General features: G+C 43.6%; 1 protein-coding gene across 1 annotated transcript; it reads left to right on the forward strand.

Annotated features, from left to right (window-relative positions):
- The first annotated feature begins 711 nt into the window (after positions 1-711).
- On the forward strand, positions 712-26,390 carry LMTK2 (lemur tyrosine kinase 2). The gene is given in 14 exon segments (XM_070955345.1): positions 712-723; positions 3,893-4,037; positions 4,952-5,025; positions 5,315-5,433; positions 6,227-6,314; positions 12,568-12,701; positions 13,957-14,041; positions 14,956-15,077; positions 15,939-16,088; positions 16,738-18,949; positions 18,951-19,490; positions 21,642-21,768; positions 22,990-23,238; positions 24,441-26,390. Coding segments are annotated over 14 exon segments (4,086 nt in total). The 3' UTR covers positions 24,470-26,390.
- The last annotated feature ends 768 nt before the right edge of the window (positions 26,391-27,158 follow it).

A 27,158-nucleotide genomic window follows, 5' to 3' on the forward strand; every position in this document is an offset into this window, starting at 1 on the left:
TAAACATGCCAGCAAGCAGGGATTTATTATCAAAATAAATTACGAGAAATGTTAAATTCCTTTCCCCTGAAGTTTTCAGGTTTTGCTATGCTGTATAGCAGCGGTCACCAACTGGTGGTCCGTGGACCACCGGTGGTCCGTGAGAAAATTTTAGTGGTCCGCAGAAAAATTATTTGCATTTTTTATATTGCACTAAATCAGGGGCCCTCAAACTACGGCCCCTGGGATGGATACATGCAATGAACGTTTGTGTTGGTGCAGAGAGTCTCCCCCTTCGGGGTCTTTTTATGTGGGTCGGAGTGGGGCAGAAATTCCGACTTGGCTGCTTCAGCCTCCTGGTACAGAGCTTTGGGCGAAGGCTGGAGGGAAGCACCGCTGGTGGCGATGAGCCGGAGGGCCTCATTCCAATGGGACAGCTTCATGGCCTGGAACTGGCTGACCATCTCAGCCCTCTGAGCCTCCAGGTGCCGATCCCTGGCCTTGCACTCCTGCAGGTCTTCCCTCTGCTTGGAAACCCAATGCTCCTAGTCCTCAGTGAGGTGCATCTGCTGAGCCTCCTTCTTGGTCAGATCCAATTTGAACTGAGCAGCTGTTTTGCCAACTCTTTCTCATGGTGGCTGCTTAGCTCCAACAACTGCTTCCTGTTGGGACGCTAAGGAGCTGGGCGGGCAGGAGAGAAGTGGGTGGAAGGGATGAGTAGAGGCTGGCGAGATGTCCCTTGACGTGAGTGACATTGAGTTGGCCACGCCCACACAGTCACATGACCACCTAGCCACGCCCACCCAGCCGGTCATTAGGCAGATCATATTAGTGGTCTGTGGAATTTAAAATTATGAATGTAGTGGTCCCTGAGGTCCAAAAGGTTGGGGACCCCTGCTGTATAGTGTACTAAACCGCATTAATGTAAGCCCCATTTATTTTCCAGGAGAAGAGGCAGCCTTTGAAATTTCCTACTCCTTGGTGGTTCTTTCTGCCGGCGGCCTCTTAGTTTTGATACTGCTGCTTGTAAACTGTATCTCCTGCTGTAAAGACCAAGAGATTAACTTCAAGGTGAGTGGTATCAATAAATCCTTTTGTTCATTGTACGGGTAGTCCTTAACCACAAATTGATTGAGCCCAAAATTTCTGTTCCTAATTAAAGTGAGTTTTTGCCTCGCTTTAAGACCTTTCTTGACACAGATGTTAAGTGAACCATTGCGGTTGTTAAGTTAGTTACATGGTTGTTGAGTGAATCTGGCTTCCCCATTGACTTTGCTTGTCAGAAGGTCGCAAAAGGGGATCACGTGACCCTGGGGGGGGACATTGCAACCGTCGTAAATGTGAGTTGCCAAGTATTTTGATCAGGTGACCATGGGGATGCTGCAATGGTCATAAAAATGTGGAAAAATAATTGTAAGTCACTTTTTTCAGTGGCGTAACTTTGAACGGTCACTAAATGAACTAACGTTAAGTCAAGGGCTGCCTGCATTTGATTGCACTGGCAGCATAGCAAAGATACCGACAAAGATAAATATACTCGGGAATATTAAATGTCACCTTATTCAAATGAAGCCTGAGATTGTTTTTCTTAAAAGTGGTTTCGCCAAGTCATTTTAAATCATTTAGAATTGTTGTGCGTTTGGAACAAGTTTGAATTTTTGCCACATTTAAGCAGGGAAGCTAAGAAAGAGCTAATGTATTCCAAAATAATTTTGAGCAAGTCTCACCCTTGCTTGGCTTTTCAAGGTCAGCAAGATGCCATCGTGTTGTGAGGTTGCTTCACACTTGTTTATACAACAGGCAACTCCAGAACGTACAAGATACGAATGGATTTGGATTCTGGGCATGCAAAGAAGGAGATAGGAAACCACATTCCTTCGAACACCTGAATGAACATTGAGCTCAAAAAGATCCTCAGTCAGTCATATTCTTTTCCTTGGGTGTCCATCTCTTCCTCGTGTTAACTTTACCTCCTTTCCAGCTATCCTAGGATAGCAAAATGACACCAGTGTGTGTGGGCTGAAGTAGAAAGAAGCTGTCCCACGAATCACATGACACACACAAAATTAAATAGAAATCCATGTGGATTTTATAAGAAACAAATTGAGCAGAATCCAGCAAAAATTGAAACATCAGGACTGGGGGTGGAGAGTGAAACTAGTTCTGTGCTTCGAAATTGTAATCATAACATGGCTTGTAATACTTGTCTCTTGAGATAAAAATCGTCGTCTTGCAATCTTCTTACCAGCAAAATCAACAGGGAAACCCAGATTCACTTAACAACTGTGTTAAAATTAGGGGAACGTGGTGTTTCTATTGTTCAGCTGTTTGCCACGAAACTTAGCGTCATCCAGAGGGACTAAAAATGGCTCAGGTCCATTTTCATGAATCAATTAATAAATAAAGAACGGCTGGCATCTCACAACTTTGCCTGTGTTTCGTTTTGGGTGATGCAGAACCTGGTATTGTGCTGTGTAGAAGGATAACAAGCCAGAGTCATAAAACCAGGATTTGCCTTCAGTGTGGTGGATCAAAGGTTATGCAGGGCAGTTTCTGTTCAAAGGCGATTTTCATCCTTTTTGTCCCTGGGTTGCAGAATCCGACACTCCTTATTTCCTTCGGTCTAAAAGGTGGTGTAGCTAAATTAAGATTAGCTCTGCAGCCACGGCTGACAAAAATTATGGTTTCTCGAAGAAATATGGTGCCCGGTGTGTTTTGCCATTAAGCCCGGTTTATCAAAACTAGGGTTGCAAGTTCAGTGTACATTCATGTGGGGAAAAAAAAAAGCGAAGCAAAATCTTTTTGGCAGCCATACCCATGTGCAGCTTAAGCCATGAATGTATTTTTAGTGATAACGTATGGTTGGTATGAAGTTATTTTTGTGCTACGGTGAGGCGTACTTTGAGGCTGTGTTTTAGCGGCGCGTTGCTATCCTTGTATCTTAAAATGTGTAAGAACCTTTGAAAATTATATGGCGGTTAAAATCATCCTTTTTGGCAAAGGAAAAATGTTTTATCTTATCTCTGAACTACTAGGGGACACAGTTATTTTGGTCCAGTTCCTATTATGCTTATGCTGTAAACTGTCCAGAGTCATTTGACACGGGACGGTCAACAAATAAATGTCATAATAAATAAAAATAAATAAATAAATGTATTGGAATTATAAATTCTGCAATCTGTGGAAGTATAGGTGCTAACATGAGGGGTCCTTGGTGCTCTCTGAGCTTGCTTGTTTTCTTACAGTTTTAGAAGAAAAACAGAGAGAAAACTCCACTCTCTTTTAGCACTGATGATGTTACCTAGCTGGGTAATGAAACGTCTGCGAAAAACCCACCAAGCTCAGAGATCACCAAGGGCCCCTCATGTCAACCCTGAGCTACAAATATTCTTTTTTATAGGTACTAAATTCACAAAGGATAGAGTATCTCTAGATGGCTGAACATCTGTTTCCAGCAGTCCTAATTAGTATGGGGGGGTTTAACAGCTGATGTTTACCAGCATCTGGGAGGCCACTGTATTCAAGAAACACATCAATCACGCATTGAATGAAACACCCTACATCAAGGTTCTCAGCCTTAGCAATCTTAAAATATGTGAACTTCAAGGCTGGCTGGGAAATTCTGGGAGCTGAAGTCTCCATGTCTTAAAATTGCTGAAGTTGAGAAACACTGCCCTAAGCAAACCCAAAGTTGACTAATCTTTTTCTTAACAAAAGACTAATGGGTATTCTTCTATAAAACATGGCATTATGGCATTAGCCTTTGGCTTAGGAGCGTTTGATGCCTGTGCTCTATATAGTGATGCAACCGAGATTTATAAACTGGGTTTGGCTTTTCATAGGCAAATCAGGTTCTTTGTATATAGGGCATGTCTATGTTAGTCTGCTAATCTCTTTGTCTTTGCCTTGGTAGGAATTTGAAGACAATTTTGATGATGAACTAGACTTCACCCCGCCCGCAGAAGACACCCCAACAATTCAGTCTCCAGCGGAAGTGTTTACCCTTACGGTACCTAGTGTTTCTCTCCCAGCTCCATCCCAATTCCAACTTCCAACAGGTATGAATATCTTCCCTATCCGGCAATTGCCCTTCCTTTCCTATCCCCTCCAGTATTCCCTCATGGCACCCGTTGGTTCTCCAATATTTCTTCTTGCTATTCTAGGCACAGATTCAAACTTGGGTATGAGCAAGAGAGGTAGACCTGCTTACTTTTTGAGGTTTTGGATCCTAGCCAGGCTGTTGTGCCCCAGCACAGGGTCATATTATAATCACTGGCACGGATACAACATGAAGGATGACTTGGTCAAACAGTTAGCTAAACACTCTGGCTGTCTAATACTTAAATATTGCGGATGCAGCTTTGAAGAAATCTCATTTAACTTGGAAAGGATGGTCCTTAAAATCCGGCTGAGTTCAGTATGGCTTACCCTCCAGTATACCCTGTTGGGTGGTAGAGACAGATTTCTCCTGAGTTCTAGTTTGCTTCTCTCCTTGATTGGTTTCCATCCATTGCTTCTTGCCTTCAGGTGCTTTAGAGAATAGCTTGACTCCCTGTTTTCCTACTCAGTGGAATCAGAATTGTTTGATTCATAACATCATTGATTGTGCTACTTACTGTACACGGAAGGAAAACAAATATTGGGTTGTATCCAGTGGTCTCGTTTCACTGCCAGATGCTGTTACCTCAACTGAACAATTTCTAATCTCACTACATATCTCGGAGCAGATGTTGGAAGCGAGACACAGAGAATGCCAGGAAGTCTGTTCACACAACATTCAACTTCAAATTACTTATGATAAGATAGGATAGCGTAGGACGGGTAGGGTAGGACAGGACAGGACAAGTATGATTTTGTCCTGCTGTATTGTAACGTAAGAGTTATATTGGATTTCTCTGAAAAATTGTTTATCTAGCCAAACAAAATTTTAATGCTTCTTTTAACGTGTTTTCTTTCTTTCTATCTATCACAGAAGACCTGAAATCTCAGGTTGCTCGGCAGAATCTAAATTATATCCAAGAAATAGGAAATGGCTGGTTTGGAAAGGTAAGAAATCGGTGCCCTGAATATTACAATTCTTCTGTTCGTTTACCTGTCACTTAAAATATTTTTAGTGGTAAAAAGTGAACCCACAACAACAAATCTCTTGAAACGGTTGTGAAGTGTAAGCTGGCCATCTTCACCGTCAGAAGCTTTAGGGCATGGATGTCCAACCTTGGCAACCTTTAAAACCTGTGGACGTCAACTCCCAGAATTCCCCAGCCAGCCAGCCACGCCTGCCAGGATTGTTCTTCTCTTCGAAGTGGAACTGAGATTTGATTCTTTTGCTTTTCAGGTTCTGCTGGGGGAAGTTTACACCGGCACCAGCGTAACCAGAGTCATCGTGAAGGAGTTAAAAGCCAGTGCCAATCCCAAGGAGCAGGAGCGGTTTTTGAGACATGGGGAGCCATATTTGTGAGTAGCCTCTTAGGCCTTTGCTAAGGATACATTTGGAGCAAGTAAGGCATGCTACTTCACCCATTCCCAAAATCTCAAGCCAGGTTTAATTGTAGGAAGGTGAGCCAAGAGTTCTGGTTAGTCAACATTTGGGAATAGGAGGACGTATAGAGATTTGCTAACGGTGTTCACGTCTGCAAAATGTTTCATTGGGTTCAGTTTTAAAATGTTTTCCCAATATATCAGCGGACTGAGAATAATTCTCCTTTCTCCCCCTCAAGTTTTCAATGTCTCAGGTCACAAATGCAAATTTATTCATTTTTTATTTATTTATTTAATTTATATACCGCCCTACTCCCGAAGAACAGCCAAACAGTAAAAATACATAGATACAAAATTTAAAAACAAAGTAAAATCAAATTAAACAAATTTGGCCCAAACAAATTTAAAACCCCAATCATTTAAAAACCAATTAAAATTTACATAATTAAATAGAGGGAAAAGATTAGGCCAGGCCCGCCTGATGGAATAAAAAGGTCTTTAGAGCGCGGTGGAAGGTGTGCAGATCCGGGATCCTCCGGGGGGAGCTCGTTCCAGATAGTAGGTGCCCCCACAGAGAAGGCTCTCCCCCTAGGGGCCGCCAGTCGACATTGTTTGGCTGACGGCACTTGGAGGAGCCCCTCTCTATGAGAGCGTACCGGCCGGTGGGAGGCTACTGGTGGTAGTAGGTGGTCCCGTAAATAACCAGGTCCTAAGCCATGTTGAAATTGTTCGTGATCTTTATATTTCTTTTCTGGACTTTTCTTTACAGTATCCTTCAGCATCCCAATATTCTCCGCTGTACCGGCCAGTACGTGGAAGCTATTCCTTATCTGTTGGTATTTGAATTTTGTGACCTGGTGAGTAAATGAAATCTCAGTTCGAGATCCATTCGGGTTCCCTTAGAAATTCTGTGAATCTGAGGAAGGTCCTTTTTTTTTTTTTCTTCGTTCCCCTGGAGCAGCGAGCTGGGGAAGGAAGCACCATTGGGGGGGTAGTCTTAGGTGAGAGGAATGCCAGATGACCTGTTGCTCTTGTCCATAGCTTCATCCGAACCCTGGCTTGCATTTCAGGTAGCTAGAATAAACAAGACAAGTCGACAATAGAAACGATTAACTGGTCTGATAAAATAGAATAAAGGTCAGATAGAGATCTGCTAAGGTGGAGGTACTTTTGCAAGACAGGTTGATCTTCTAACATCTTTTTAATGTTTCAATACATTTGCATGCAAACAGAATATATTACAATCATTATTCAGCCACGTGACAGCAATTGCATTTCCTAGCAAAGCTGCCCTTTCAGATTCATTTCCCTCTCTCTCTCCCTCCCTCCCTCTCTCTCTCTTACACACACACCCCTCTCTGAAATACATAAATCTAGATTGGTCTGCCCTCTTTATACTAATTCTGTAATAATTTCTTGCATCTCTAGAGATATTCAGTGCTAATTATTTTTCATTTAATTTCCTGGCCTCTGAGGGAGGGCATTATCTTCTTCTCTCCCCCCCCCCGCCTTTTCTGGTGGAAAATGCATACTGCTTGGAGATATATATATATATATATTGCATCTGTGTGTTTTCACGGTTCTGATAATTCAGCTCGTTTGCAAGAAGCTTTGGCATATTAAACTTAAAAAGAAAGCACTTCCTTAATGTTCAGGTTAAATAGCAGCAGAAACCGCGATGATTCCGGACTTTGATTCCATGCATGTAATTCACACAAGGACTTTGCTTCTCGGGACAGAATGCGATGCAATAAACTTTGCATATGAAGGGGCCGGAGTCCCATAAGCCTACCTGCTCTTTTAATTATGGCCATTGGAAGAAACTCCTGTGGCACTGTCTTCTTTTAATCAAATTCAAGCTTGCCTTGGAAGCAGAAGAGCATAAATATACAGCAGCTGCGAAAACACTTGCCTCGTTGCACGTATGTGAGATGAGTGTGGCTTTTTGTAAGTGAGAAAACGAGTGGGAGGTGCTGCGAGTGTTAATTTGCATTTGTGCCCCTCAGCCCTGCGAACACATACATTTATAGCTACAACTAGACGCATGAACATTCGTAAAATGAGGTGGTAAAAAGCTTCTTTTTTGACTTAAGCAGATGAGTCCTGGTTACTTGGCTCTACATTCCCACGTGGCAGTTGGTGCTGGCATTCCAGAAAGGGGTTGAAGCAGGATTTCGGAATGGCAAACTCGGTCTGCTTTTGTCAGCATTGGTGGGAGTGTTCTCATTTATCTAGGTCTAATTAATTTAGCTAGTTATCTGGTGGTGAAGATGTTATCCATTCGGTCGTGCCTGACTCTTAGAGATTCTGTTGGACAGGTCTCTGCTTGCACTGCTTCTTGAAATTGTCCTATGCTCTGGCTGGTGTCAGCTTTGATAATCTCCAACCATCGTGTTTCTTTGACAGCCTGGTTTCCTTTTACCGCTAACTCCATTCCCAAACGTAACTGTTTTCCCCCAGGGAATTCTTCCATCTGATGTGGCCAAAATAAGTGAGACGCAGGTTCGTGATTTTGCTTTCTAGAGACATGACTGGTGTTATGAGCCGTGGTGGCGCAGTGGTTAGAATGCAGTATTGCAGGCTAATTCTGCTGACTGCCGACTGCCAGCAGTTTTGCAGTTCGATCCTGACCGGCTCAAGGTTGACTCAGCCTTCCATCCTTCTGAGGTTGGTAAAATAAGGATCCAGATTGTTGGGTGCAATAGGCTGACTCTGTAATCGCTTAGAGAGAGCTGTAAAGCCCTGTGAAGCAGTATGTAAGTCTTAAGTGCTATTGCTATTGCTATTGCCATGCACTCCAATCACCTTGTTAGTCACCTCTTGTTTACCTATTCCTAAATTAGAGCGTCTGGTCTTTTCTAAATGAGCAATTGCTCTCTACTCTCTTTTTGTCCAGGATAATTGTGTAGTAAGCTTACACGGTCCCACTTCATCTATAATTAACTAAGGGTGTTTTGTTTCCTGTCTGTCATCCAGGTTACCCCCGGGTTAAAAATAGGGTAGTAACCGGCTTAATAGCAGTAATAAATTAGCCGATGATGTGTGGCCAGTCGGCACACCAAATTCCTTGTTGATAGAATGACGAATGGTGAGCAGAGATCTGTATTATAAAGTGGTTGTGCTGTTTCTATTGCCAGGTTAGCTTGCTTGGCAAGCCCGTCTGGCTTGTGGAGGAAGTCTCTGATTTTAGTAACCTGGCAGGAAGGTGGATTCACATGCTAGTAAGGTTATGCTTAAAATCCTACAAGCTAGGCTCCAGCAGTATGTGGATCGAGAACTACTAGAAGTACAGGCAGGATTTCGAAGAGGCAGAGGAACTAGAGATCAAATTGCCAACATACTCTGGATCACGGAGAAAGCTAGGGAGTTCCAGAAAAACATCTACTTCTGCTTCATTGATTGTGCTAAAGCCTTTGATTGTGTGGATCACAACAAATTGTGGCAAGTTCTTAAAGAAATTGAGTACCAGACCTCTTGAGGTGTCTCTTGAGAAACCTATATGCAGATACCAGAAATGGAGGTAGTGAAAGATTTTATTTTCCTGGGCTCCAAGATCACTGCAGATGGGGACTGCAGCCAAGAAATTAAAAGAGGCTTGCTCCTGGGGAGGAAAGCTATGGCAAATCTAGACAGCATACTAAAAAGCAGAGACATCACCCTGCCAACAAAAGTGTGTATAGTCAAGGCTATGGTTTTCCCAGTTGCAATGGATGACTGTGAAAGTTGGACCATAAGGAAGGCTGAGAAGGCCAAAGAATGGAGGCCTTTGAACTCTGGTGCTGGAGAAGACTCCTGCGAGTCCCTTGGACTGCAAGGCGATCCAACCGGTCAGTCCTAGAGGAGATCAACCCTGACTCCTCCTTAGAAGGCCAGATCCTGAAGAGAAAACTCAAATACTTTGGCCACCTAATGAGAAGGAAGGACTCCCTGGAGAAGAGCCTAATGCTGGGAACGATGGAGGGCAAAAGAAGAAGGGGACGGCAGAGAACGAGGTGGCTGGATGGAGTCACTGAAGCAATTGGTGTGAATTTAAATGGACTCCAGAGGATGGTAGAGGACAGGAAGGCCTGGAGGAACATTGTCCATGGTTTCGCGATGGGTCGGACACGACTTCGCAACTAACAACAACAGGAAGGTGGAAAATTAGCTTTTTGGTCCCTGCTGGTGTCTTCTGTCCCTTCTGGTTTCTTGTCTTGAACTTACGGAAGATGAATTTTTCAAGGGTGAACTCTTGCCTTTTTACTTCTAGAGACGGGAAGTTTATACCGTAGCTAGAATAGGGAATCTTTGTTCCGTCTTTTTGCTCCGTCACTTCTTCTCCTCCTAATGTGAAGAAAGGCCTAAATCAGTCTTTAACCTTTGGTTCTAATCCATTTTCTTTCATCATCTCAAACGATAGTTGCAGTCCTTTTCCTTACCTGCCCAAATATCTCCTTGTTCCCTCACTGATTATCTGGAATGATTTTGGCCATTTGACTTCATCAGTTTCTTCTTCTCCAAACTGTATGATTTAGACCAGTACCGATTCACGGCCCATTAGGACAGAGCCATGCAAGCAAGTGAAGCTTCATCTTCGTATGCGTGAGTTCTAGGTTGCGTGCAAAACTTCACCCAACCCTCCGGTCAATGGAAATTCCCCCCCCCCCAGAACAGGCCCCTGGTGCCCAAAAGGTTAGAAGCTGCTGATTTAGATCAGTGTTTCTCTCACCTTCTCATCTTGAAGAGGTGTGGACTTCAATTCCCAGAATTCCCCAGTCAGCCCTGAGGAATTCTGGAAGTTGAAGTCCACACCTCTTCAAGATGCCAAGGTTGAGAAACACTGGTTCAGACCCTTCAGTGATGCTCAGTATCACCCTATGACACCGGCCACATGTTACTACTACTATTTCTATTACTACTGATGAGAAGGGGGAAAAAAACTTTTAAAAACATCGAAGAAATATAAAGACGTTCAAATAAAAGATCAAGCAAATGCGGAAAAAGAATCAGTTGTAACAGTGCCGGTGTTGGCCGGAGCAATTCTTGCCATCCCAAAGATCTGAAAAGCACCGTCGTATAACTTCGCGTAGTCGCTAAATGAAATACGTCAAGGACTACCTGTAATGCCTTCCTGAGATGCCCCGTTGAGACCTTGACACTGAAGATGTCATGCGTGGACTTGTCAAAGATTAGAAAGATGTCACTTCAAGCACTCCGCAGCTAATGAACAAGGATTGCTCTGGAGCTGTTCCCGAGGGAGGCCTTACATCCTCTGGGATGCCAGTATCCGAAGCAAATATATCCCTGCCCTGTCTGCCTGCCTCTCTGTTTGCTAATGAGAAAGAAAGCCTGTAATTAAATTGGAAAACAGAGATGTCTCTGCCTGCTGTGTCTTGAGCGGTAATGTCTTAAGGCTATGCCTTTCACCCGGAATTCACCTTTAGCAAATCAGGCCAGCTGGCTCTCTCAACATACAAGGGCGAGGAAGGCGCATTACAGGGCCTTGCAAAGCTTCCAATTCAGCCTCCATAATGTTGCTTTGGAAAGTGGCAAGAACGCACTCGCCTGCAGCCTCTTAAAGCCGTTGTCCTAAAAGTGTTATTTACAAAAGGGCAAGTGGACTTCCTTTGTTTTTTCCTTGAGGACGTTTCGCTTCTCGTCCAAGGAGCTTCTCCAGCTCTGACTGAACAGGGGAACTGAAGGGTGAGAAGCGAAGCGTCTCGAAGGGAAAAACGAAGCAAATCCCATTTCCCTTTTGGAAAAGCACCTCCGGGACGACCATGACCTTGGATGACTTTTCCATCTCCGTTGACCTTAAAGCCACTGAGTCTTTTTTTCTGGAATTGCATGCGCTCGCTTGGAGGGGGTTGCAGAGAAGCGCTTCGTTCATGCTCCGAAGCCCCTTTTTGCAAGCCACATTCAAAGTGCGGTACCTCCTTGTGTGATTCTTAGTTTCTCCAGCTTGTAGAAAAAAACCTGCTGTGCATTTTGATTTTGAGGCATTTAGAGTCAAGGCATCTTAAGAAAAGTAACTGGTTTAAAAAAAATGAATGAATAAATGGACTTTAGAGTTCGCAACATGTTGAGCCTTAATTTGCAAATCCATAGCAAGTCTTCCCCACCCTCCCCACCCTTTCTGGAAAAAGTGCCGAGGTGGCGCAGTGGTTAGAGTGCAGTACTGCAGCTACTTCAGCTGACTGCTAGTTCAGCAGATCAGCGGATCAAATCTCACCAGGCTCAAGGTTTACTCAGCCTTCCATCCTTCCGAGGTGGGTAAAATGAGGACTCAGATTGTTGTGGGGCAATATGCTATTTAGTATACTGTCTTTGGTGTAAAACGCCCAGAGTCCTCGAAAAGTGGGCAGCATAGAAATATGACTAATAAAAAAACAAATAAATAAAATTGTCTTTTTTTTTATCTAGTGTTGCACTGCCCTCTAGTCAGTTCTGTTCAGTGTTTCTTTCATTTTTTTTTCTAGCCAGCCTTAACTAATGTCTTTTTGGCTCCTAGGAAATATTTTTCTCCTTTTTCTGGACCTTGCAACATTTTAAGCCTTCGAACAATTAAAATATTGATTTGAGGTGCTTTTGTGACTGGAACATGTTGCTGTGTGTCTGTATTAAAGCTGATTTCTCCGGAGAAGATTCTGATTTCATCATGGGTATAACAAGTCTCTGGATATAATATTCCCATTTTAAAAAGATTCCAGAAGACCTGAACTATTATTGTGGAACTGACAAACATCACAGCGCCCCAGCCTTTCTTTGCCCAGTGATCCAATTTATAATTTCCCCTCTCTCTTAACTCCTAACCCCTTTCCCTTTTTTCTTCGAAAGAAGAGTGGTAGACAAACTGTTTCATCACATGGTTCATATCGTAACTGTGGAGTTTAACTGCTGGATGGCTTTAAACCAGCATGTTTCTATGTGTCTCTTGTATGCTACCTTAAGGGACTTGAAACTTAATGACAGTGCTCTCTTAAGCACCAGTTTATTTATAACTACTGCTAGTGATGTTGTTGATGGGCAGGTACTAAAACTATGTGTTTAGTTGCTGTTTTCTTAAATACCTGTTAACTGCCCGTTGGCAGGAGAGGCTGTTTATAACCATTCTCAAATTGTTTTTTTCAGGGTGACCTAAAAACCTATCTCTGCAACGAGCAGGATAACATTAAAGGAGACTCTCAAATAATGCTGCTACAGAGGATGGCCTGCGAGATTGTGGCAGGACTTGTCACGATGCACAAACACAATTTTGTGCACGGGTGAGTCTTGAATGCCGGGGTGGTTCTTTTTAAAAAATTTTTTAAAGTTTTTTATTTTTATTTCTCATAAACACATTTACACGTACAGTCATTTATCCATCATTTTTCATTCACCTTATCTTTTAACTTTCATTTTTACTTTTTACTTTTTACTTTTTCGGGGCTGCTCTTTTACCATTTACCTTTACTCCAACCTTTCTTCTTTTCCTCCCCTTTTCTTCCTTCCTCTTTCTCCTCCTACTTTCTTCTTTTTTCCTCTCCTTCTCTTTCCTTCTTCCCCTTCCTTTCCCCCACTCCTCTCTTCTTCCCCCCTTCTAACCTTCTCTTCTACTCCTCTTTCCCCTCCCTTTTCTTCATCTCCTTTTCCTTTTCCCTTTCTTCTTTCTCCTCTCCTCTCTTCTTCCTTCCTCTCGCTCTACTCCTTCCCCTCTCTCTTGTTGTTTCTCTTTTCAGTTCAATCTAAAGTGGTATTCGAGCAGCCCTGATTTTCTAATTATCTTTATTCTCAATTCAATTTCTTATTCAATTAATATTTATTTTTATTTCATCATTTGTGTACATTTTTATAATACCTCACTTTTTTTTCTCTTTTACCCCCACTCCCCTTTCTCCTTTTACTTGGCATCATCTGGGTATCTATTTTTTTAATTGTTTTCTCCCATCTGTTCTCTATCTATTTTATATCTATACCCTTATTCATATTTCCTTTCCAACCAATTGGAAAGCAGATAAAATCCCGTTGGAAGGAGAAATTATAAAGAAAATTTTAGAATATGCAGAAATGAATAGATTAACACTAACAATAAAAGATAAAGAGGAGTTGATGTATTTCAAGACATGGGAAAAATTTTATGATTGGGGTGATTCTTTTTATATATAGACTCAATGAAGTCTAGTGTCATGGATAGCTGGGGAATTCTGGGAGTTGAAGTCCAGACTTCTTAAGAGTTGCCAAGATTGGGAAACATTGCTCCAGATGGTGCTGTTTGCTAAGGTTGACCTGAGATCTCTGACTCAAAGGATACTTGCCAAGAAATAGAAAGTCTCTTTGCAACACACAATGCTGATCCTTCAGATTTAAAATAGGGAGGCAAATATAACTGTTGAATGATTGTTGCTATGGCACTTTAGAACCAAGCTGAATTTAAAGCTGAAATTTAGCCTCGTGTTCTCAGAGATAGGCCTGGTAGCTTAGTTACGTTCTTGAACCTTTGTTTTTTTCTCATTGCAATATTCTGTTGTTGTTTTTTTACAGAGATTTAGCTTTAAGGAATTGCTTCCTCACATCTGACCTAAATGTAAAAATTGGAGATTATGGAATAGGATTCAGTAGGTACAAGGTAAGTCCACACATTTAGAAGCGCTCATATTAAAAACCTGATTTTGACAGTATCCATTTTTTATCTAAAATCCTGTTACTCAGTTGTTGGGGGATATTTCATGTAGTAGCCACTACATTGGTATGTGTACTGATAACTGACTTGCCAATAGTTATTAGAAATTGCCATGCTGCCTTAAAGTACCCCCATTCTTTATTTCCTAACTGGTTTTGCCAACATCGGTGTATCTTTTGGGTCCGTGTTGACTCAGGGCAACATTAGGGAGGGTGTGCAAATATTTTCATTCCCCCCCTCCCCCGTTCTAATCCTGTCTGGATGCAGCTTAATTAGGCTGGCACAGAAAGATTTCCCGTATCTCTTAACCTCTGAAGACCATATTCCAGAAAATGCTACAAGAATACAGTATGCCCAATAACATTTTTCTGACTGATAGAGGAGAGTGCGTGTAGCTCAGGGTTGAACTGTAGGGTCCTTGGTGCTTTCTGAGCTTGGCTGTTTCCTTGCAGACGTTTCATGACCAAAGTAGGGAACATCATCAGTGCTAGAAGAGAAACAGAGAGCAAACCCCACTCCTTTTTAGCACTGATGATGTTATCTAGTTGGGTCATGAAACGTCTGCAAGAAAACAACCAAGCCCAGAGAGGATACCCACATTTTCCTTCTGATTTTTTAAAACTGTTTATAATATTCTTATGCTGCTTTTTCACTTCTGCAAAAAGCCAGGAAGGGAGGGATTTCTAATTCCTAGGACACTTTTCAATAGTGGGAAAGACTCTTGTTTAATAGATCCGAGATAGATCTATTAGAACTAAATAGATTTAGATGGGTTCATCTAAATAAATAGGAAAGGCGGCTAATTGCATTTGATACAGCCATCCTTTAAGGTGTGTGTGTGTTTTTTTTTTAATGTCTAGGAGGATTACATCGAAACGGATGAAAATAAATTCATACCCCTCCGGTGGACAGCTCCAGAACTGGTGACCAGCTTTCAGGACCGGTTGTTAACAGCAGAACAGACGAAGTACAGCAACGTCTGGTAGGAAAAAACCAAAGTTATAGGGAGGGGGAGGGAGGACCGGGGAAGAACTGTGGCTTCATAGATCACAAAATCAATCGGATGATTCTATAACTTGATGTTTATGATCCCAGTAGCTCTAACACTTAGCACACTTGACGATAAAAAATCACCCAAATTCTAGATACTGTAAAATCTACCATTGTAAACAAAATCTCCCTCATAAGGGCATCGTTTTCATCCAGTCCTACAAATTACCATATTTTTCGGAGTATAAGACGCTCCGGACTATAAGACGCACCTACCTTTTTTGGGGAGGAAAACAAGAAAAAAAAAAATCTACCTCTGCCTCCCAGCAATTTGCCTCCTTTCAGCAAACAGCGGAGGCCGAAAATGGGGCGCACGGAGGCGGCAATAGGCAATGGCAATCCCTGCAGCCTGAAACAGCTGATGGTCGGGAGGCCGATCCAACCGACAATCAGCTGCTTGTGCTAATCGAGCTGTGCTGAAGCTGAAACTTGCTGTTTGCTGCAAGGAGGTAAATTGCTGGGAGGCAGAGGCCAAAGGGTGGGGGCTGGCAGGTGGGCGGGGCTACATTCGGTGTATAAGGCGCACCCAAATTTTCACCCTCTTTTGGGGGGGAGTGTGTTTTATAAAAATACGGTAAGTCTCCCCCCAACCCCAGCTGTATTTTAAAATTTAAGACCCTCTACACTACTGTTTTTTTTGTGATACAGAGAGGCACAACATGAGTCGGTTCCTAATATTTGTTCCAACCTGCTCTCAAGTAGTAAATCTTCTGAAAATCTGAACAGGCAAGAACAAAAAAGCCGGCCTTCCATTAGTGAATGGACATCTTACTGAAGCCTTCTCTTTTTCCAGGGCCCTGGGAGTGACGCTGTGGGAACTTTTCAGTGGCGCCACCAAGCCTTATTCTGAGCTCTCCGATGAGGAGGTTTTGACGCAAGTCATCAAAGAAAAGCAGACCAAGCTGTCACAACCACCACTCGAGCAGCCGTATTCTGATCGATGGTAAAAAAGCACCACGTTTTTGACTTTCAGTCAAGCTCTGTTATACAATAAGAGTTTCAGAGTAGTTGAGAAAGCTTCAAGCATGTTCTTAGCCTACAAATGAAGGATGGAGGAAAGAAGGGAAGGGAAGGAAAAGGAAAGGAAAGGAAAATGGAGGAGGAAAGGAAAATGGAGGGAGGAAAGGAAAGGAAAATGGGGGAAGAAAGGGAAATGTAAAGAAGGGAAGGGAAATGTAAGGAAGGGAAGGGAAAAGAAAAGAAAATGGAGGGAGGGAAGAAGGGACGGGAAAGGTAGGGAAGGGAAGGAAAAGAAAATGGAAGGAGGAAAGGAAAGGAAAAAGGAAAGGAAAGGAAAAGAAAATGGAGGAAGGAAAGGAAAGGAAAAGAAAATGGAGGGAGGAAAGGAAAGGAAAGGAAAAAGGAAAGAAGGAAAGGAAAGGAAGCTGAGATCCAGGCCATTTGTTGATTGCCCCTCCCAGAGTTCAAAATTGTTCTCCGATTTGTAATTTTGAAAAATTAAAGAATAAAAACTTTCCAGTTAAAATCACTTTTTGAAAAGCAAGGTTACTTTAGGAAACGCTTGCAAAGAGCTCTTGACCTGAAATGATTTCCTCGTTACAAACAGTACATTTGAAATCTCATCCTTCCAGGTATGAAGTCCTGCAGTTCTGCTGGCTGTCTCCAGAAAAGCGAGCCACCTCCGAGGAAGTCCATAAGCTTTTGGTCTATCTCTGCATGCAAAGTCAAAGGGATTCTGTCATTGATCCCGAACAGTGGGACGATCTCAAGCCAAACATTTCAAACCGAGAACCGTTGGGGAGTTCCGCTTTTCCCATCCTGGATCATTTCAACGGCAGCCGATTTGGCCGTGAGATGGAAGAGGTTCTCACCGTAACCGAAACAAGCCGAGGACTCAACTTTGAATACATCTGGGAGACGGCCAAACTCGACCACTTTGAATCTAACCAGTCAAACCCCGTCGAAACGAAGACTTACACAAACATCTTCTTCCCGGTGGAGGTATTTGAGAACACGCTGACCGACCAAGGACCTGGAGCTCAGGTTGAAAGTGGGCAGGAGGTTTCCCTCCTGGTGCCTGGAGAACTTCCCGTCTTTAACGCCCGTAAACCTTCGATTGGAAGCGATTATTACATCCAATTAGAAGAAAAAATTGGAGGCCTTAGGAGCATCAACTTCGACCACCAGGTTGCCGAATTGACAACAGAAGTGGACGACAACGCTGAAGTTCTGAAAGACCAAAATTGTCACTTCGTGGTTCTAGAACACTTTGCGGATGAATCTAGTACAGATGGGGACATTTTCTGTAATAGTACAGATCCCAAGGAAGAGAATTTACACAGAGTTGGTCTGGTTAGCCATTCCCAAAATGGTGGTATCACCAAAAATGAATGGTTGGCAAATCGAATCAATAGACTGGATTTAGCAGATGTAAATGATATCCATCTGGAGCGGGAAGCAATTTCATGCTCGGATCTTGAGGAATCCACCCGTGGCTTGCTCAAGAAGGGAAGCTCCCCGCTCGCTTCTCAAAACGAAGTTGATTACTTGCAAGAAGATACCTCAGAGGAATCCGAATTTAGCCAACTGACTTTAGAGGAGCTATCCGATAACTTCCTTTTTCTTCAGGAGAAGAATCTGTTGAAGTGGACAGCGAGGGACGAAAGTGGTGGCAACCTCAGTGGAGCTCACGACCGAACAGATAAACCAGACCCACCAAATACGAACTCTTTGGGAGTTGAATGTAACATGAGTGGGAAAGTTCATGACACTAAAATGGACCTTCTTGAGCCGATAGGGACGCTTTCTGGTTCCCCTGGGGTCGATAAACTCCTGTTGTCTTTTTCTAGCCCGGAGAAAAATCCTCCTAACAGAGAAGTTGGTGGTAACTCTACCCACAATGTTGCCTCTTCTCTCCTTGAAACGGAACGCGTCTCCGATCTCGGTTCAACGGATGTCCATTCCACACATGTCAAAAACCAGACCCATGGCGTTGGCTCCTGCCCTGGTGTCTCACTCAATGCTCAAGAAGAAAGAAAAGAAAAGAAACAGGAACTTCAACACGGCAGTAACTCCTGGGAGTTGACCCCTGATTTAAACCCTGAGAAACCCGAACAAGATAACATCTACGTTCTGAAAGAAAGCGACAGAACCTCTCAAGGTGAAAAGTATGATCCGGAAAGTCATCTTCCCACAGATCGCATTAGCCACGATAGCCTATTAGAAGACAGTTCATCAGGTTCAACCCCGAGCCTGGGACAACTGGTCGATACGCCAGACTCATTTGAGACATTAGACATGAACGAAGTTTTAGAGAGTCCCCGGAAATGTTTACCGCCTGATAAACCTGCCGATAGCGGCTACGAAACGGAAAACCTGGAATCTCCCGAATGGACTTCGCATCTGGTTGGCAGCAGTTCTAGTGAATTGGGTGGAGATCTCGTGCGGGAGAACCCCACAATCATCGTGTCGGCGGATGTCAATTCTTACGCCGACCCGACGAACGTGGATAATTTTGAAACCACTCCTCGAGCAGCTTTGGAGGGCGTCCATAATTCATACAGAGATTCGGCCTACTTTTCCGATAACGATTCGGAGATAGAGAAGAAATCTGAGGTTACGCATCTATCGAAAAAATCAACAGTATTAACCAAGAACCACGCTGATTCCTTTGAAATGGAAAATGCCGGGGATACAAAAAACCCTTCTAGGGGCGGTGAAATAGCTAATTATCAGTTTGTCAATGACTTGACCTCACAGCTGGAGGTGAAAGGAGGAGGAGAAGACGAGTCAGATGAAACAAAGCAGGAGTGGATTCATAAAGCTGAAGGTACAACGCTGCCACCCCCTTGTCCCTGACCTAGAACATACAGATGAAGATGAAATATATGAGGATTTCCCCAAAAGTGTATCTTGCACAGGCACCAGTACGGCGGATTTTTTCCCCGAGGGCGATCTGAAGCTGACGCCCCCCTTGTACGGTGCTCCCGAACTCTTTGAGAAATCCATATTGGGCCAGCTTGAAGGCCATAAATTGAAAGAACCAGACATCGAAGGAAAGTATCTGGGGAAGCTTGATGTTTCTGGGATGCTGGAGCTCTCCTTAGACGAAGAGGATGCCGACGAGGAAGATGGGAACAGCGACGATTCTGAGGACGACATGAAGAGTTTCCACCTCCAAGGGCTTAGCTCGGACAGCGACGAGGACATTATGGTGCACCCCGTGCCGGAGATCATCAGCGATGGAAGTGATGGGAAGCACCTAAGAAGCTTGCTGAAACAGCCAAAGCAACCGCAGGAGAACCACTCAACCGACGCCTTTCAGAAGAATGGAAAAAAAGCCGTAACATTCTTTGACGATGTCACCTTATATCTATTTGATCAGGTATCTTCCCTTTTTTTTTTTTTTTGGTTTAATTATTGGATTTCAGAATAGACTCTTCTTTAAAAAAAGGTTGCTTCCTTCCCTGCCTAGGTAAGGAAGAAGGAAGTGTATGTCCTGAGTAAAGAAAGACAGACTAGATTCTACCCTAGCTGGCAGCCACTGTCTGTTCCCAAGGCAGTTGGTTGTGGAGGGGCACACTCAGCACGACAACATTAGCCTGGCTTGGTGTGACACCCAAGTCCAGTCAGTGACAGGGTTCATGTCCCTCTGTTGTGGTCCGCCAGCAGCCTGGGACCTGAGGAGGCTGGGGAGGAACATGTGCCAGTCCTGGAGTCTGGGGAAGGCTCGGATGAGGGCTCTGCGTCGGAGGCAGAGAAAGGGCCATCTGGGAGTTCTGTGCGGACTCCAGAGCCTCCAGAGTCGGACCTCAGCGAGGCAGAGGAACAGGGGGAGCCTGTTCCCAGTGCGCACATGCACAGAGCTGCCAGAAGCCAGCTAAAACAAAAGGGACGACTCGGGAGTAGGGCTGGGAGATGATTGGCCCCTCCCATAAGACTTAAAAGAGGAGCAAAGGCACGTGGGCCTTTGCAGGAAACAACGTTGTTAATTCTGTTCAGTTTAAAGTCTGAAGCTCTGTTTGATTCTGGACTCCATGTGGTTTTGCCAATTAGGTCTTTGGCAGCGTGTCAAGGGAGATAAAAGTGGGTGATTATCAGCCTTATCCCGAAGGACTCTCTACAACTATTGGGGACTCATCTGTGAATGAACAGAATTCACAGCTGTTAAAACAAAACAGGTTTTTGGGACGACTCGTGAGCTTTACTGACTCAGGAGGCCTAGTTCAGAACACCCTCAAAGATGACAGTGAGAAGGAGGTGAGAGGTCAGGGCAGCAACAGAGAGTCGTCTTGAAGAAGGGTTTAAGGATTTAAGATTCCACTGTTTCTACAGAGTCCTGTGTTCAGATTGTCGTTTCTCAGCTTTGTAATTTAAGACGTGTAAGGACTGCAATTCTCAGAATTCCCCATCCAGCAATGGTGGCTGGAGAATTCTGGAAGTTGGAAGTCCACATGTCTTAAAGTTGCTAAGGTTGAGAAGAATATAGACAGAGTTGGAAGGGACCTTGCAGGTCATCTAGTCCAACCCCCTGCCCAAGCAGGAGACCCAACACCATTTCTGACAAATGGCAGTCCAGTCTCTTCTTGAAAGCTTCCGCTGATGAAGCTCCCACAACTTCCGAAGGCACTTGGAAAAACCATGCCTTGCTGTGTGGTAGAATTATGCAGGTAGTCCTCGACGTACGACCACAATTAAGCCCAACATTTCCATTGCTAAGCGAGGCAGTTGTTAAAGGTGAGGTTTGCCCCATTTTACGGCCTTTCTTCCCACCGTTGTTAAGTGAGTCACTGCACTTGTTAAATTAGTTGTTCAGTGAATCTGGCTTCCCGGTTGACTTTGTCAGGAGGTCGCAAAAGGTGATCACATGACTGGGGGGGGGCACTGCAGCAGTCATAAGTACATGCCAGTTGCCAAGTGTCTGGATTTTGATCATGTGACCATGGGGATGCTACAATGCAGGGGTGAAATCCAGCAGGTTCTAACAGGTTCTGAAGAACCGGTAGCGGAAATTTTGAGTAGTTTGGAGAACCGGCAAATACCACCTCTGGCTGGCCCCAGAGTGGGGTGGGAATGGGGATTTTGCAATATCCTTCCCCCAGGAGGGGAGGGAATGGAGATTTTGCAATATCCTTCCCCTGCCACGCCCACCAAGCCACACCCACAGATCCAGTAGGGGGAAAAAATTGGATTTCACCCCTGCTACAACAGTTGTGTCACTTTGAACGCTCACTAAACAAACACAACAGTCGAGGATTACCTGTAAGACGCTAGTTTTATTTTTATTATTTTTATTATTATTTATTTTTATATGCCGCCCTTCTCCGAAGACTCAGGGCGGCTTACAATGCGTTAAGCAATAGCCTTCATACTTTTGTATATTTTTATAAAAAGTCAGCTTATTGCTCCCACAAACCGGGTCCTCATTTTACCCACCTTAGAAAGGATGGAAGGCTGAGTCGACCTTGAGCCTGTTGAGAATTGAACTCGCAGTAAGTTCAATTTCTTGTTGCATTTCTTGTGATCCTTTTTTTAGGAAACACCAACCAAAGAACTCGGAAAGCGTATTGCCGAATCAAACTCTAATCACACTCCTGCCCTGCCTGCCGGTTTTGGTTACTTGAATAAATTCACCAGTTCAGAAAGTTCTACGGACGAAGAAGGTATAGATCCTGTTTGTTTTTGGACACAAGTAGAAAAATAGGTTCCCCCTACAAGAAAACCTAAGTTTTGGAATTGTCAGCCAATACCGTTCCTCTTAACATCCGCAAAAGCTTTATTTTCCAGTTGAATTTCTCCAAACGTCAAATTTTCTAGGGCAAGCCGAACTTGCTTTTTATCACATCCATGCTTGCTTCCTTTTATTTTTTTTTTTAATAACCATTCTGTTCCCTTATCTGACAATTCCAAAATCCATCAAAATAAGCACCCTCTAGGAAGGTGATACAAATAATGTTAGTGTCAGGTTTCGAGGTCGTCTCAAATAAATTGCATTTCAAACAAAGTCTTTCATGAAAAACTCCCATTTATTAAGCATGACATTCTAACTCTGACTCCATCATAGCCAACACTGACTTCCTGACCCAAAACCCTCCCTTTCCTTTCCCCACTCCTCTGTACTCATTGGCCATCTTCCAAGTCACTCTACCCCTAATCTACTGCTCCAGCTCAAAGGAATTTCCCCCCTCCCATCCTATCTCCTAGGGGATATTATCTCCAGGGAAAATAAGTAGGTGAAAAGTCAAACGTCCCTTTCCAGACGCCTCTGCTTCTCCTTCTTATGTCAGCACTAGACTAAATGCAGCTTGAAGTGCTGACAGTTAGTTTACTTCGCATGCAGAAGGCTAAATGGTAGTTGGGAAGCTCTTTATTCAGGGCATTTTAAAATCATGAGACCAATAAAGGAGAATATTTGTAGCTCGGGGTTGACCTGAGGAGTCCTTGGTGCTCTCTGAGCTTCCTTGGAGATGTTCCATGACCCAACTAGGTAACACCATCAGTGCTAGAAGGGAAGGGGATTTGTGGAGAGGAGGAGGAGGACTGTGGGGTCCTTGGTGCTCTCGGAGCTTGGTGATTTTCTTACAGACGTTTCATGACCCAACTAGAGAACATCATCAGGGTTAGAAGGGAATAGGGTTTGGGGAGAGGAGGAGGGAGAGGGGGAAGGTGGAGAAGGAAGAGGAGGAGGATTGTGGGGCCCTTGGTGCTCTCTGAGCTTGGCGGGTTTCTTGTTAGACGTTTCACGACCCAACTAGGTAACACCATCAGTGCTAGAACTGTGCGGTTGATTTGAAGCACGATTGATCGAGAAGAACCATTGGTTTCGATAAGTTTTAATGGACATCAGATGTCCCTCTTCTTTGTCTGAAACGTGCTTGTTCCAGGAGGTTTTGAGTGGGACGATGACTTCCCTTCCCCTGGTCCCTCCGTGATCTTGAAGGCCGCCAGCACACTCATCAGTTCCAAGTCGTCTTCTCTTCAGACCTCAAAGTACCTCTCCCCTCCGCCGCCGCCCCGAAGCCCTGAGCAGGACTGGTTCCGCCCTTCCCCTTACTCCAGGTTCTCTATCTCACCGGCAAACATTGCAAGCTTTTCGCTCACTCACCTGACAGACTCCGATATCGAACAGGGAGGTGAGTATTTTCTTCCAGCCCATGGCTTGGCCGCTCTTAACAAGCAGAAATCCCAAAAGTTGCTTTTTAAAGAAGGCAGCTGGACTTTTTGTTTTTCCCCTGAAGACGTTTCCCTTCTCATCCAAGAAGCTTCTTCACTTCTGAAGATGTTCTTCTCAGAACTGAAGAAGCTTCTCGGATGAGAAGGGAAACGTCTTCAAGGAAAAAAATAGAATAAGAATAGAATAGAATAGAATAGAATAGAATAGAATAGAATGTAGAATAAGAATAGAATAGAATAGAATAGAATGTAGAATAAGAATAGAATGTAGAATAAGAATAGAATAGAATAGAATAGAATAGAATAGAATAGAATAGAATAGAATAGAATAGAATAGAATAGAATAGAATAGAATAGAATAACAAAGTTGGAAGGGACCTTGGAGGCCTTCTAATCCTCACGTCAGCATGATTTTGAAAGCTAGGAGTTTTCTACACATCGGCAAAGCAGACTAAATAATCAGGCTCTTCATTGGCTCATTTTCATTGTTTTAAAGCATGGAATTGGGACATTTTTTTTTTTCTTCTCCTGTGTAAATGGCCTGGCACTCAATGTTTGGGTCAGCGCTCCGATTCCCTCAAGAAATACTGTTTGCATTTGGTCGAAGCGCTGATTAGATAAGCCGCGTTGCTTGTTTTAGCCGGTAACTCATAGGGCAGCTTTCTTTGATGTCCCCCAGCGGTGACCTTGAAGCGTGCGATGTAGACAGTTGTGCTTGGGAGGCTGGCAGGTGTGTCCGCCTTTTTTTGTAATAGGAGGTGGAGAATACTGCCTTGTACATTAGGCTGTCCCTTGTAAAGAAAGGGTGGGGGGCAAAAACTGATCCTAACCCTTGGGGAAAACTGTTATAACATCGATATGGAGCAACACACCTTTTGCGCAGGTAATTTGTAAAGATTCTCCCACTTTCATTTCGATTCGGTTAGCCTGCTAGAAATTACCACAACAAATTAGGCCTAAAAAAATAAATAAATCTGCAGAGTTAAGCCAGTGTTTCTCAACCTTGGCCCTGGCTGGGGAATTCTGGGAGTTGAAGTCCGCGCATCTTTAAAGTGGCCAAGGTTGAGAAACACTAATTTAGAGGGTCCTTCAAGCAGACTCACTCTCTCTCTCTCTCTCTCTCAAGTTATTCGTAATTGCAATAACTTTGTTTCCTCAACAGGGAGCAGTGAAGATGGAGAAAAAGATTAAGAGCTGAACCTTCTCTCGGTCTGTCCTTGGGATTGCGGGGGAAATACCTCCGCTTTGGACTAAGAGCCATTTAAAAAGGAAAAAAAAAAGCTGCATCTGAAGACCTATTGAAGTCCTACAATCCAATAACTGGATACAGCGATTGAGGGAAACACGCAGTCAGGAGCAGAATTTGGAATGGATGTATTTCACGGTGTACTATTTTGGAAAAGCAGTGCATTTGGCATTTCCTCTTTAAATATATGTATATATATAAATGATATATATATATATATATATATATCAAAAACAGACCTCCCTATGCTAGCTCTCTCCCAGTACTTGAAATAATCCTCCAGATGATTTGTACCACAGTGATGTTCCGGTTTATATATAGGATTGTAATATACTTTTTTTGTTTGTTTGTTTTTGGAAGGGGGGGTGTAGTAGCCATGTATTATCTGTACGAACGTGTAAAATTGTATATAGTCGAGCTGCGGATGTACTACATTCCTTGATCGAGCTGAGAGCTGTTGTGTAGCAAGCCATATTTTGCAGGTTTCGCTCCTTGCTTAGCTGTAGGCATGCTAGTTGTGTCCTTGCCCAGCCCCTTCGCACTGTACAAAGCATTCTGGATCAATGGGAATTGTAGTACCGGCTTATTGTAAATGGGTTTCGTTTTACTCCCGTGTGTCTTTTTCCCACGAATCGAATCGACTCGTCGGAGAATACAGAACTTGAGTTATTGTTTTCTTTTTAAGGATGTCTGCCACTTTTTGTGTTTCTAAAAAGGCCACCCACTTGGAGACAGAAAGGAAGATAATTCTCACTTACAATTAACGGGGGATCGGTTGACTTATTTTTATTTGCGGTTGGCTAAAAATGGTGATGGTGAACTGGTTTTGGGTTTTTCCTTGTTTTTTTTTTTGTAGGGCAAATTGTCTGGCTTTTTGTTGGATGTTTGTGTGTGTGTGTCTGCCCATGTGCAATCCCTGTCTGAACGATCTTCTTTGATTACCAGACAACTTGTACGTTGGCATTGTCCATGTCAACTTTTAAGGATCCGTCCACGGTTCTGGTCGCAGTCTGATAGAAGATGCTTTCACTTCTGCCATCAGTGATCTTCCTTTTTGAAGTCCTGTAAAAAAAAAGAAGCTTGCACAAGTTTGAGCTCTCTGGGTCTTCCTGGGTCTTAAACATGAGCATGGATCACAACAATCTTCAGTAGGTCTTTGCCATGACTGATGTTAAAGTTTTCTCTTGCATGAGTTCCAAAACTTAATTGTCCCAAGGTCTTTCAGGATGCAAGTTGCAACGTGTGGGCTAATAGGCAGTATTTCATTCAACCCCGAGGTTCTAGCCCTGCTCAGAGGATCTTTTCTGAGCTCCAGTCAACTTTGTGTAAATCTATCCGGAATGTTCCCAAAATAGGAGAAGGCCCTGGTTGTGACAAGCACAGCTTTTAAGTTACACCTTACGTGAGCAAGCAGCTTTGCTTCTCAGTAAAACAGTTCTTGCTGTCTCTCTTTAAAACGTATCCTCGTGCTAAAAACAAGCATTTGTGCTGCTTTGTGTAATTTGCACCCCACAGTTTGGTAGAGGAAGAACATGCTTGCAACCTGTTTGTAAAGCCATTGGGTCATCGTACAAAACGAGCTGCTGAAGGAATGAATTTTTGAGAATTTCTTGAACAAGATAGAATGAAAAAAAAATAATCTGGTGGAAAGGACTGGAAAGAAACATGGATGTTTTTAAACCCTTCCCCGATCTTAGTTCTTGGAAGCGATGCAAAGGGTAGAAACGGTCATGCGTGAAACATGCCAGGGAGTGGTAGAGCATTGACGTGTAGGCATCTTAAGAACTCCCCAAAACAGTAGCATGTTTATGCTTCTTGAGTTCAGTTTCAGCACCTGCCAACATGCCTTAGAGCAGAGGTCTTCAAACTTGGCAACTTTAAGACTTGTGGATTTCAACTCCCAGAATTCTGGGAGTTGAAGTCCACAAGTCTTAAAGTTGCCAAGTTTGAAGACCTCTGCCTTAGAGCATGGGGTCTCCAACCTTGGCAACTTTAAGCCTAGTGGACTTCAACTGCCAGCAAAGCTGGCTGAGGAATTCTGGCAGTTGGAAGTCCACAAGTCTTAAAGTTGCCAAGGTTGAAGACCCCATGCCTTAGAGAGCTCTGCTCTTGACGTGGTGGCCCTTGACAGATCCAACTTCTCCAGGCACCAAATTCCTTCTTAACTGAAAGCCTTGGATCTGGCCTTCTCCACTCTTGGAGAAACTCGCAGTCTGAAGTGAGACCTCTTTTATAAAATTGTGATACGTAGGGAACTCAAAGCTGAGCCTTCTCAACTGTTGCCGTTGGGTCGCAGAGCTGCCTAGGCCCTTGGCCTCGGTGTGGTTGGAACTTGGGACGTTGTTTGTGGCAGCTTGTCCTCAAGGATGCCTTTCAAACCTGTTAGATCAATGCTCCCTTCAGGGCAGAAGACACCTTAATGGCAAATACCATTTGGTAAGGTTGAGTGAAGTGGATGTTAGCAGTCTTCCCTTCATTTCGGAGTCTTGCAATTGAGTATCGGAATCCGACTTGACCCAACCTGCATTCTACATTACAGGATTTTCTCCAGATTCTCGGGGCATCTTTCTGTCGCCTTGCCCCTCATCCCACTTCACTTCACTTTAATCCCATGTCTAAACTTTGAACACGAAT

This window comes from Pituophis catenifer, unplaced genomic scaffold (assembly GCF_029215685.1).
Source record: "Pituophis catenifer annectens isolate HBS135680 unplaced genomic scaffold, rPitCat1.0.hap2 SCAF_16, whole genome shotgun sequence".
Taxonomy (NCBI): Eukaryota; Metazoa; Chordata; class Lepidosauria; order Squamata; family Colubridae; genus Pituophis; species Pituophis catenifer.